This window comes from Pleurodeles waltl, chromosome 12, assembly GCF_031143425.1.
Source record: "Pleurodeles waltl isolate 20211129_DDA chromosome 12, aPleWal1.hap1.20221129, whole genome shotgun sequence".
Taxonomy (NCBI): Eukaryota; Metazoa; Chordata; class Amphibia; order Caudata; family Salamandridae; genus Pleurodeles; species Pleurodeles waltl.
Window position 1 is genome coordinate 601,975,666 of NC_090451.1, and position 12,604 is coordinate 601,988,269.

At 41.6% G+C, this 12,604-nt stretch overlaps 1 protein-coding gene across 5 annotated transcripts in view; it reads right to left on the reverse strand.

Annotated features, from left to right (window-relative positions):
* Positions 1 to 12,604, reverse strand: part of METTL25B (methyltransferase like 25B) — a 237,649-nt gene that overhangs the window by 119,686 nt on the left and 105,359 nt on the right. For all 5 annotated transcript variants that reach the window (XM_069217836.1, XM_069217835.1, XM_069217834.1 and 2 more), the window contains exon 4: positions 6,968 to 7,089. In XM_069217836.1, the coding sequence (XP_069073937.1) occupies positions 6,968 to 7,089 (122 nt within the window). The remainder of the gene's footprint in view (positions 1 to 6,967; positions 7,090 to 12,604) is intronic.

Sequence of the window (12,604 nt, forward strand, 5' to 3'; positions counted from 1 at the left end):
ACAGTGTCCGGGTAAAGTCCAGCGCAGGTCTAGTTGCCACTGGTCTCCAGCTACAGAAATCCCAGTGGTTTACTTCAGTTGGTTATAACTTTCTTCCAGACTGCCCAATGACGGCCTTCACAGGTCCAGAGAACTCAGAGGCACCTTGTGACAGTCTCCTGGATTGCACCTCAGTGGTCAGGCTTTTTGGGGATAGGCTTTTAAGGGTGCAGGATTCTGACCCTGTAGCTGTAATAGGGAGTCAGTTAACTGGCTCTTGGAGCCATTCCTTCTGTCTGGAACAAGTGGGCAACTTTTCCACAAGTGGGGCACCACATGCACAGACCTCTCTTTGCCACTCCTCAAGTGCAGCATGCGCAGTCCAGTGTTTGATGCATCCTCTTTTTGCTGTGTCCATAAAGCAGCAGGGCAGTCCTTTCTCAGTGTCCTTTCCAAGACAGCAGTAATCTGATGTCTAGGTGTCAGGGGTACCCCTTTTATGAGTGCTACATGCATAGGGGTGATGGTGACTAACTAGCCAATGGGCTGCCTGGTCCCCTCTCTGCCTGATGACTACTTCCTGCGAAGTATGGCATTCAACTATACTGAGTGCACTATTCTACCCACCAACAACATGGTGAGAGCTTTCTCTTGGTATGTGGACCTCCCTAACCCAATCCATAGGTGTGGCTACCTAGGGCCTTCATTCACCTTGAAAAACTGCTGAGATGTCAGTGTGTAACTTAATACTAGCCCATGGGTACTCACAAACCTTTTCTCCGGGGCCAAAATTACATTCTGGTTTACGGCTGAGTGCCACACCGATGGGTCTGTGGGTGGGGGCAGGGTCAGTTGGCAAGCCGTGGGGGAGGGTGTGAGGGGGCTACTGGGATAAAAAACATCACCCACTTTTCAAACCATTAATAGACAATGCTGTATTTCGAAGACAGATATAACTACAAAGCAACAAGGAGGACTTTTTGATAATACATTTTTATTACCAGACAACAGTAATCTTAAGAGGCATTACATGGTAATCCTCATTAACCGGAGATTCAGCACAGGCCCAATGCAGAGCAGGTTTAACTGAGTCCGAAAAATCGGAAAGTTAAAGAAAGATCAACTAAGAACTTTTTTTACACTTCATGCCTCCTAGTAGTGTCCTGTAATCTGGTATGATGCCTGAAACGGCAAGCCTTCAGAGCTGATCTAGATGTAAGTTTGTAAGCTTATTTCTGAGCTTACTATTCAACAGTCCCATTGTGGAAAACAAACTTTCACAAACATATGTTGAGCCAAACATACAAATTATTTTCTGGGCCAGTGTAAAAAGAACAGGAAATTTGTCAGAAGGTACAAATTTCGAGAATTATTCTGGTGCCTGCCCCAAAAAAGATGCTTCGAGAGCTGAACTGTGTTGCAGTCAATCAGCTCCATTTGTGCTTGCCCCCTTTTCATGCCGATCAGTTTAATAGCGTCAAGATTTTGTGCACTCACCATCCAGGGGTTTTCAACCAGCCTGAATGGAGGGGTGAGAGATCTTAATTGAGAAAATCTATTTATGATCGCCCCAGCAATTTCCTCAAGACATGCAACAAGGTTTAGTGTTGGCAGCATTTCTTGTGCATTCGAAACCTCTGAGTCACAGCAAACAGTTTTGGGAAGTGGGTGAAGTCACCAACATCCAGTTGTTCTTTGACTAGCCCAAGCTTACTTTCAAATGAGGAAATACCATTCATCATAGAGCACAGAAGCTGTTGTTTGCATTGCAGCATCAAATTGGGAGCAATAAAGTGTGTAAACAGATCTGAAAGAAAATAGAGTATTATACATAATTTCACATCCTTTAGTTCTCGGAATGATTGACCTCTACTGTTTACAAATTGTTCAATTTCAGGAAGCAAAGCGATGAACCGCTCTAGAACTTTCCCTTTGCTTAGCCATCTCACATCAGTGTACATCAAGAGGTCTGTATATTCAGCTTTGGAATCGTGCAGCATAGATTAAAAAAATCTATGGTTAAGGGCTTTGACATGAATAAAATTAACACTTTTCACTGCAAGTTATAGGATGTTATTCAGTTCTCCGTGCTTTAATTTTGCGCACAAAACTTCTTGATGAGTAATGCAGTGGTATTTTATCACAGTCTGTCGAGTGAGCTTCTTTTTAAACAGCGATACAAAGCCACTGTCATGGCCTACCATGGCAGGAGCCCCAGCTTTTGTGATGGTGACAAGTTTCCAACGGTATGTGAAATGTTTCAAAGTAGTTCCAGATGGTGTCCAGTATATCTTCTCCTCTTGGGTGCCCTTGCAGTGGTAGAAGGCACAGGAGCTCTCCTTTGGGATGAAGGTATTGGTCCAAATTCCTCACCCAAACTAATAACTGGCCCACTTCGCCTATATCTGTGGACTCATCCATGGCGATGCTGAAGAACGGTGACTCTATGACTGCTTTGATCACCTGCACCTGGTCATTTGCTGGCTTTGTTGCTATAGATTTCAATACAGTTTCGGCTGTCGAAAGGAAACATTTCTTTACCAGCTATACCTCCGTGAACGGCTTCTTATGTTTGGCAAGCAAGTATCATATTATGAATGACGTTTCTCTAACAGCCTCATTTTCCTTCATCTGGTAAAGAAAGAGCTTCTGCTGAGAAAGACGTGATTGCTTTCACTATGCCACTTCTGTCAAACGCAGTTTTGAGTGCAATGGGAAGTTTTCAGTATATCCTGCATGTCGAGTTTTGTAGTGCCGTTGTAGGTTATGTCTCTTAAGAACGTTTACTTTCCCCTTGCAAAGCAAACAGGTTGCTTTCTTTTTTGGCCATTCAACAAACAAGTACTCTTCTTCCTACACTGGAATGACCTGTGTTCACTCTGTATGGACCTGTGTCGTATGAAAGGCTTGGTAACTGGACTGTAGGCCACTGTGGAGCTCTCCAGTGTGGTTGTTGCCATGCAATAAGTAACAAGGACCAGGAATCAGATTTCCCCCCTCACAACCAATGAACCAAGATCGCCTCAGGACCAATGGCCAGACACTGCCTCATGACCTATCGACCAACACCGCCTCACGATTGATGGACTGGCAAAGCGTCTTGCTACCGACCTCTATGAGTAACACCAAAGTAATGGTAATTGTTTAAACATACACATGATGTGTAAAAATGGAAACATGCACATTGAGATTAAACACTTAATTGTTAACACACATACTTGCCTTGGTCCATTCCCACAGAATCATGTTATAAAAAAAAGGATTTTGTTCAATTATGTTTGCAACTTGGTAGGTATCCTAGTTTGATGGCTAAAACGTACCTCACTTGGCCACATCTAGTTTTGTCTTTCCACCCCAGAAGTGAAAGCAGTGAAAACAGCACCAAATTGTAAGGCAGCAAAAATACAGTGAGAATGAGCAACTAGGCCACTAAGCAATAGAAATCAACTGTGCACAAAAATGCCAGAAAACCAAACCAATATAAGATAGCAACATATTTAAGGGGTGACAGATAAGGCTTCAAGACACACATTTTGTTTTTTAATATGTAACAAATATATTATATATATATATATATATATATATATATATATATATATATATATATATATATACATACATACACACATATAGATTTCTGGCCATAGCAATATTTCAGCATTTGTTTTCCTCATCCACACACTTTCACACACAAGCACAGTTATTTGACATAGCTGACCATTGCTCTCTATGCGTTCTGCTGAGACAGTCAAAGGATCAGATGAGCATGTAATCTGAACCCATGTATGACCCACTGATGCTAATTTGGTCCTGTTTTGACCACAAACCCACACCAGAGCAGTTACACAGAGTAATCTGCATCAGCAAGGGCTGATCTGCTTTTCTGACCTGAAGCCTAATAACAGAATGTTTCAGGCTAGCTAAGGATGTTTTCTCTCAAAGTGTGGCCATTTTTCTTGGAGGAAATCTGTTCAGAATTCAAGCCCTCTTCAGATGAAATTGTCTCTTTCACAGAAGTAACAGCTGTTGCAGTTCAAGAGGTCACCCCCACCACTGGAAGGGCCCTCTTCCCACCACCCCCACACCATTCTCGATTCTCGCCCTCACGCAGCCCCCCCCCTGCTTAGAACTAGGCACCTGCTGCGGGCTCTACCGGCTCCTTCTTCCAGCCGGTGGACATGTGAGTCTGTTAGTTGGAATGAATAGAACAATGGAGGTGTAGAAGAGGGAAGACTCTAGAAAGTGTTAATTGGGAGATCACAGTAGTAAGATGAGGTTTGGGATGAGTAAAAGGAGAGATAGAGGAGGATGGAAATTAGTAGTATACTGAGATTTTGGATGAGCCAGGAGGGATAGAGGAGGAGAGAGTCTAGGAAGGGTTAACTTGCAGATCATAGTAAACAGGTAACAGGGAAAAATACCCACTGTAATCTCTTGTTACCCCTGGTCTTGTTCTTCAGTATTTGTGAACATCCAAGGAGTTCAGGCTGAAGACTAGACACACTTGAACAGATGATGCTGATCTCCAATTTTAATTCTCAGAAATGGCTAAACTCAAAGGCTTGACCAATTTGCCAATAACTGACCTATTACTGACATTTCCATACTCAATAACAAAGTTCCGAAACTATTAAAAAGGAGAAAGCAAGTGTTAATTCACCCCAGTCTTAAACATACCAAGTTAAAATGTACTGTTATATGTAAGAGTTCCTGCTCAAACTCAAAATCTTACGAGTCAGTGTTAAAATCAACCTTGTGATTCTTTTGACTGGATTATAATTGATGAGCCTATAGACTCAATGAAAACCACCCAAAAACATAACCCTAGTACACTTTTGGCTTGTTTAAAGGTGCTCAAAGGCAGAAAAAACACACAGGTTAACCAATACTGCAGGCTCAAAAGACATGCAACTTGGTACTCTCCTTTTCTACAGGGAGTGGAGTGCCTTACACTACTCCGACGTTGCAAATGTGACTCCTAACCTCAAGTCCTCATATCACCATCAATGAAACCTTCACTGCACCCATAATTGCAATGATATCAAAAGCTGAGCCTCTGCTTTTCTAGGTCACACATAATGTTTTTTTGCCACAACAAACCCTCAACTTTCCTTGGAGGAGACGTAGCCACACTTCCAATTTTTCATCCTCCGAACAGCCAAGAAACACTCCTCCATCCATTTCAGCAAAACCAAATCCTGATATGTGAAATATGCCATAAGGCTCAGCACTGCCTCTGATGCACTTCAGTGGATAAAACAATTCCACTGTCAGATGGCTGCAGTCTACGTTGACCGAGCACCTCCACCAGACACCCGCAAAATACACACACACAAAATAATAATAATAGCATCCCTCTGCAGAAACAAGGCAGGAGCAGCCGAGGTGCCCCACGATTTATCACAGCACCATCCGCCCCCACCCCCCTGCAGAACAAGGCACCCCCCCCCACACACAGTTTTCAGGCCATACCTTATATAAGTTCTTTGGGTCAGAGAGTGCTGACTGCAGGCAGCATGCAGGGTACTGGCTTTAGGCGGTGGAGAGTGCTGGCTGTGGGCAGAGACGTCAGCAGAGGCAGCAGGAAGCATTCCAAAAGACCTTGTAAAAGAGCTGCGAACGCTGACTTTTAAAGGGCCTTTGCTGCCCGCCAGTGCCAGGTTCATGACTTCACAAGGGCTCCAGTAAACACAGAGGAGGGCCGCTGGAGCGGGAGCATGCACAGTGAAGATGCTAAAGCGCATGTTCCAGCTGCCTTCTTTTGTGTTTACAGAGTACACACAACAGCGCAAGGTCCGCAGGCTGCCAAATAAGGTCTGCTGGGCCACTGGCAGCCAGAAATCCATACTATGAGTGCCACGGTACTAGTCAATGGGGCTACTAGCCGAACTGATTCGGGGTTTTTACTGTCAGGACATGTAAAGCCATCAAAACACATGTCCTGTTTTTTTAATATACTGCTCCGTGCCTTTAGGGCTTGTTATGCCTACCTTAGCAGTATCTTACAGTTATTGTAAGGAAGGTTTAGGCTTTGCCAAGGGTTGATATGGCAGTTTAAAAAGCAATCCACCAGCATGAAATGGTAGCCAGTGAGTCATGTTTTGATTTGTCACACTCATGGTGGTAGTATCAGTGCTCCAGTCCCCAAGGGACAGGCCCTAAGTACACCTGGTACCATATATTGGGGACTTATAAGTAATTACACTTATCCCATTTGATTGTAGACCAAATTAAATATAAACTTTTCAAGGATCAGCGCACTGACACCGGGGTCTTGTTGCAGGTCCCAGCACACTTTCAGAGTTGACAAACTGCAACATCAGTCTAAACTTTTGGGAGCGATCATGCAAAAAGAAACATTTGCTCACAGTTAATAAGACTACCCAGAAATGGTATCTTGAGGTGTTATCCAGTGTACTGAACAATCCATCAGCGGCCTTATTATATTTGCCCCTTCAAGTCCTGCAGTAATTCCACAGTTGGGTAGATCTCGACAACGATAGGAGCACTATTTACTGGGTACTGTATTAATGTTTCATTCTAACTTCTGCACCTCTGAGTCAAGGATAATATGTGAGTGCCCTGTGTTTGTCCCTGTTCCGAGGAGTGCAAACTTGGCTGACTTATTGCACAAATTACAACTATGAACACTCAACACAGTGCTTCTTCCCTTGGGTTAGCGTCCAAACCTTGGGAGCCGGCTTTTCTTAAGTACAGTACTCGGGTACTCGGGTATGGCCAGCCCTCCCACTGGAGCTACAAAGTGCTGCATCTGTTCATTCGGTATCTTGAGGACCCTTGATTATATATGCCCTGGTGTTAGAATTTTACTTTAGGCATCTACTCGCTTTATATTTGTTTTCAATAATATTACATGGCCCTTTGAAAGTGAGCAAGGAGATATATACAAATATTGACTGATGAAAAAGAGAGAGAGAAATATAGAATATGAGAACAATGAAACGTGCAAGCGAATCTATTTTCATACCTTATGTGGTTGAATTCTTTGTTACCAAGCAGCAAAGTTGACAGCATTGGGGAGGGAAGATCGTGCAGAGCCATCTGCCAGGAAGGAGGCAGCTTCTCCCACAAACCATCAGTGAAAAATTCCTTAAAAGAGAGAAAAAGAGAAAATTCAGTGATTCCTATATTAACTGAAACAATATAAGTGAGATGTATTATTATTTCACTTATAAGGGGATGAACACACTGTCCCCATTTCCCATTTATTTGTTCCTCTCTCTCGCTCTCTCTCTCTCTCCCTCCCTAGCCGTGCACCAATTACTAGTTTATTTTGTTGCATAATAGTCTAGGGAGTGAGGAGGGGGTTCGCTCATGCTCAAATCTTGTTCTGTTACTTTGAACAGTAAACAATGCTTTTATTAACATTTTATGAAGCACACAGAAGCTGTTTTTGTATCTTCAGGTCCCTCTGAAAAAGTACCACAAAAGGGTGTTTATTTATTTTTTCTAGCTTGTTTTATTGAGTTTTTATGAACAAAAAAGAACAAACACAGCTCCATCGCATTGCACCTTATCATCAGATACAAGCAGCAGCTGATTACATGCACGGTACAATCCGTAATTTGCATAAGGGGCTGTTTATAGTTGCAGATCAGCTGAACAGCTACCACAAATGCAATCATCTACAAGAGTAGCGTATTGACATGCCAAAAGAAAACATATGATGAGTCAGCAAACATAACTTAAAAGTTGAAAAGCTGATTTATTGAACATTCCTGTACTAAAAGTTCTGCACTTCTGACATGCACTTAAATGCATTCTATGTACAAACAATAGCCCTACTAATAAGAGGCAAGTCTTGTGCTTTATCTAACATCCCATAAGCATCAATAAAAGCTATATATTACACATCAAAGGTACTAAGTTCTTTTTTAATTTCAAACAATTTTTCTGATTTTTTTTGCAAAATAGAAAAGAAAACAGCAAAATAAAATTACCATGGAACAGCAATACAGAACATAGTATGAAGTAAATGAATATGTCATATGATTACAAGCATGAAAATACACAATATAATATGATAGTGAATCACAGGGGTTTAGTAACAGCAAAGTAATTCTCTAGAGCTTTCCAAAAAGGTCTGGATTGAGGTTTCCAAGGTGAGTTGCGTAAGGAAGCATTATCTGCACTTCTTATGAAGGGTTCCGCAGGGAGTTGAGAAGGTTTTTTTCCAGTTATTGAGCACAGACTTGCATGCTGCAATCAGCAGTATGTCTAGTGATAGGGAATCTTCAGTTGTCTTAAGTTGTGGGTCAAGAAAAAAATCTTCTAAGTGAGAAGTATTCTCTTCGTAGTTGAAATCCGAAAAGGAATCTTATAAAGTCAAAAACTTTGTCCCAAAAATGAGAGACAGAACTGCAGTAAAGGAGCAGGTGTGGTAGATTACCAAATGCTTCACTGCAGTTTCAGCATGTTTGGCAATCTCTAAGGGACACCTTGTGGAGAAGTGAGGGGGTCCAAAAAGACCTGTATAGAAGCCAGAATTTTGTTTGGGATAAAGTTAGGGATATCTTGGGGGAAACTACTGATTTCCAGATTAAGTTCCAGTCCTGGGGGGGAATAGCACTTAGAGATCCCATTTTTGGTTACGTTGAAGTTGAGCAGAGTAGTCCTTGGTTTTAATAAGCAATAAAACCTGGAGGTTTGCTAGCAAGGTTTATTAAACGTAGAGATGAGTGTAGTACGGGAGGGATCATTACTGGGGAGTTTAGCTTTCACATTACTGGATTTAAGCTTAAGGAAATGATAGAAGTCTATATCTCATAAATTGTATTGGATTTAAAGTTCCTTAGAGAGGGGGTCTCCATGTAAACCCAGATGTTTCAAAAAGTGAATTTCTTTAGAAGCCCATGTGTGCCAGAATATAGCAGGGATGTGGAATTCCTATCGCCCGACGCCCGGGACATCTTGTTTGGGGTCAAGGGCAACAAGTTTTTATGTTTACTTTGTCCTTGGGACAAGTAGGCCCAACCCCCTGCAGCACAAACCCTTTGGCTGCCTGTTTACAGAGAGTTGAACTCTCTGCAGTTGAGGTAATGTGTTTCCAAAGGATAATGCTGTTCGAACTTGTATTTATGGTTCATTATTTGAAAGCCTTCATTATTAGGGTGCGTGCTGTAAATAAATGTTTTAAGGTCACACTTCACTACTGACGTTGGTTCCAGTACAAAAAAGAAAAACGTGTACACACATGTTTGAAAAGTTTAGGCTAAGAGGCTAAGTATAATGCTCCCAGAATGCTCTCTGATTATATGCAAATGAAGTGTCATTTAGTAAAATGTGTTGATGCATGCTAGTATTTCCCAAAAATATTTCTAATGGAAAATCAGTGTAACCATTTTCAACACGATTATGGGAAGCATGAAAATAAACAAACACTGACAAAACCAACTGATCTGACATATTTTTATAAGTCTTTTAGTTTCATCAATGCGTGTCTTGTTTTGACATGGCTTTTGTAACACTTTATTGTTGTGGGAGCTACCAGGCCCTCAACATTGTAACAAACATTGGCAAAACCCCCCCAAAAAGTTTTTGAACTCTTAAAGCACACGTTGCCACCAGCGGCATAACAAAGGCCCCGCAGCCACCCTCCAGGGGGCCCCGTCAGCACAGCACCTGCCCTGAGTGAGTCTGGAGAGGGGGCTCCTCCATGTTCTTTGCAAAGGGGCACCCTCCAGTTTCGTTATGTCACTGATTGCCACTGTAGTTCCTGACACTGAACAAAACTACTTTGTGTGGCAATATGCTCCTTGTGGAAGAGCAGAATGCGATCACTCACAGTAAAGCCAGCCGAAAGAGAGAGAAATAGAAGTTTAATAAAAACAAAATGTCTTTGTTAACACCAGACCTAATTAGGGACCAAGACCCACATTTAGGTAGCTTTTTGCATGTCGCAAACAGCGACTTTCGCTGTTTGCAACATGCAAAAAGCACATTGCGATGCACAAACCCAGTTTTGCGATTCAGTAACCTGGTTACCGAATCACAAAACGGGTTTGTGACTCGCAATTAGTAAGGGGTGTTCCCTTCCTAATTGCAACTTGCAGTGCAATGTAGGATTGTTTTGTGACCGCGAACGCGGGCGCAAACCAATCGCAGTTTGCACCCATTTCAAATGGGTGCTAACACTTTCGCAAAAGGGAAGGGATCCCAATGGGACCCCTTTCCCATTGTGAATGTCACTGTAAACATTTTTTCAGAGCAAGCAGTGGTCCTGTGGACCACTGCCTGCTCTGAAAAAATGAAACAAAAACGTTTCATTTTTCGTTTTTGTTATGCATCTCTTTTTCCTTTAAGGAAAACGGGCTGCATTACAAAAAAAACTGCTTTATTGAAAAGCAGTCACAGACATGGTGGTCTGCTGTCTCCAGCAGGCCACCATTCGTGAGGGGGTCGCAAATTGCGACCCACCTCATGATTATTCATGATGTGGGCATTTGCGAAGCCCTTGCGAATCACAGATGGTGTCAAGGACACCATCCTACATTCGGATTTGCGACTCGCAATTTGCAGGTCACAAATCTGAACCTACCTACTTGTGGCCCCAAATTCTTAAAGAAAGTCACAAAAGTGCACCCATGGTATATGTCGTACCCCTATAAAATATTTGTGAACTGTATTTTAGCGTGGGTAAATACGATGTGTAGATTTGCTCATGTGAAAATCTATTGAGCATTTGCAAGTTCATTTTCCCTCCAGCCACTTTCTTCCCAACCCTGGAAGAAGTTCTAATTCTGCCATTGTCAGGAGTAAATGTCCAACCTTTCTTATTATGGGAAAATATTAGAGAGAAGCTGCTAAAAATCTTTAAAACATGCAGGTTAGTAGGTTTGCAGACTCAAAGGCATTCCAGCCCTGGAACTATTGCTTACTGCTTCCTCCAGCCCCAGTATGCAGATCTGCAGAAAGGTGGCAAAATAAGGAAATTTCTACAGTAGGGATTGAAACTCCAAGTATTTAAGCCCTACTATGGTAGTAGCCCTGGCATAATCAGAGAGGCTATTAATTGCTGCCATAATTTGTCGCCACACTACATGGCACCAAAGGGACAAGTAGATCTTTTTACAGGACAAGTAGATTTGAGAAGCAACCTGTCCCCTGGACAAGTAGATATTTTAATAAATTCCACACCCCTGTATAGGCACGCCAAGAAGTTTAATCTTAGGATTCAACTATAACGTTGTCATACTGGAGAGGTAATTGGAGTTTACAGTAGTTCATCAATTCTTAGAAGAGCACGTTTGGTGTTATTGAAAATATACTTAGCTGGTAAAGAGGTTATATGATTAGAAGACAGCAGCATAATAGCATGTATATCACCCAGGAGCTCTCTCTCCATCAGTAGCCAAAGGGGTGGGGGGTAATCAGACTGTTGGGAAAGCCATAGTGATCCTTGAGTGGCCAAGAAAGCGGTTTAATAATTTCTAAAGCCTTCTAGATTAGCTTCTCCCAGTTCTATAGGTAGACAAATCTTTAGAAGGGAAATTTTAAGATACATTTTGATAATAATTAATCAAGTTTCCTATGAAAGTCATTAGATAGGACCGATGGGAGTATATTTATAAGATAATTAACAACAGGGGTTACCATCATTTTATTAGTCTTTATGCGACCCCAACAGGTGATGAATTTAGGATTCCAGTTATCCAAAGCGTTTTGATTTTCTTTAGGGCCTGATTACCAATCTGTTGAAGGGTTTCTAATAAATCAGAGCAAAATTCCAAGCCCAAGTACTTAAAGAAGTTTGATTGCAAGAATAGTCCAAAATAATTTATTATATCTTTGGTACAAAGATTATTTAGACCCTTAACTTCTGATTTATCTTAATTAAGTTTGTGACTGGCAACTCAGCCGTATTCTTCAATTGTTTGCAAAAAGTGCAGCAATAGATTGCTTAGCATTCTCTGTCATAATCAAAATGTCATCAGCATAAGGCACCACTTTTATCATAATCTTATTGAAGGTAATCCCAGTGATTGACTGATTAGATTCAACGCAATACAGTAAGGGTTCAAAAGATAGAATAAATAATGAAAGGGAAAACGGACAACCCTTTCTGGTACTTCTCTCTAAATTAAAAGAATTGAATAAAAGACACCATAATTGTACTTTTGCTGACAGAGCCATGACCATTTTAGTAAAGACTTTACAGAAGTTACATTTTTGAAGGGTTTCATGGAGGAAAGTCCAGGAGACTCTATTAAATGCCTTTTCAGATCTGATGTTATTGTTACGGTAACAGAATTAATAGATTTAGATTTTTCCACGATATGGCATAAAAGGCACATATTATCATTGGACATTCTTTTCTTCGGGAAACCTACTTGAGAACAGCTAATCAAGCGAGGTAAGAGAGGTTATAATCTTCTACAAATAATTTTAGCAGAGATTTTTGCATCCAGATTAATCAGGGAAATTGGCTAATAGTTTTTTGGCCAGGGTGAGGTCTTTCCCTTCTTTCGGGATCACTACGATTGTGGCCTCACTAGCAGACCCTGAGACAGAACCTGAAAGTGACAAGTGGTGAAAGAGGTTAAGAAGTACAGGGGAGAGTGGAAGAGAATGTTTTGTAAAATGAGGCAGAGAATCCATCAGGTAC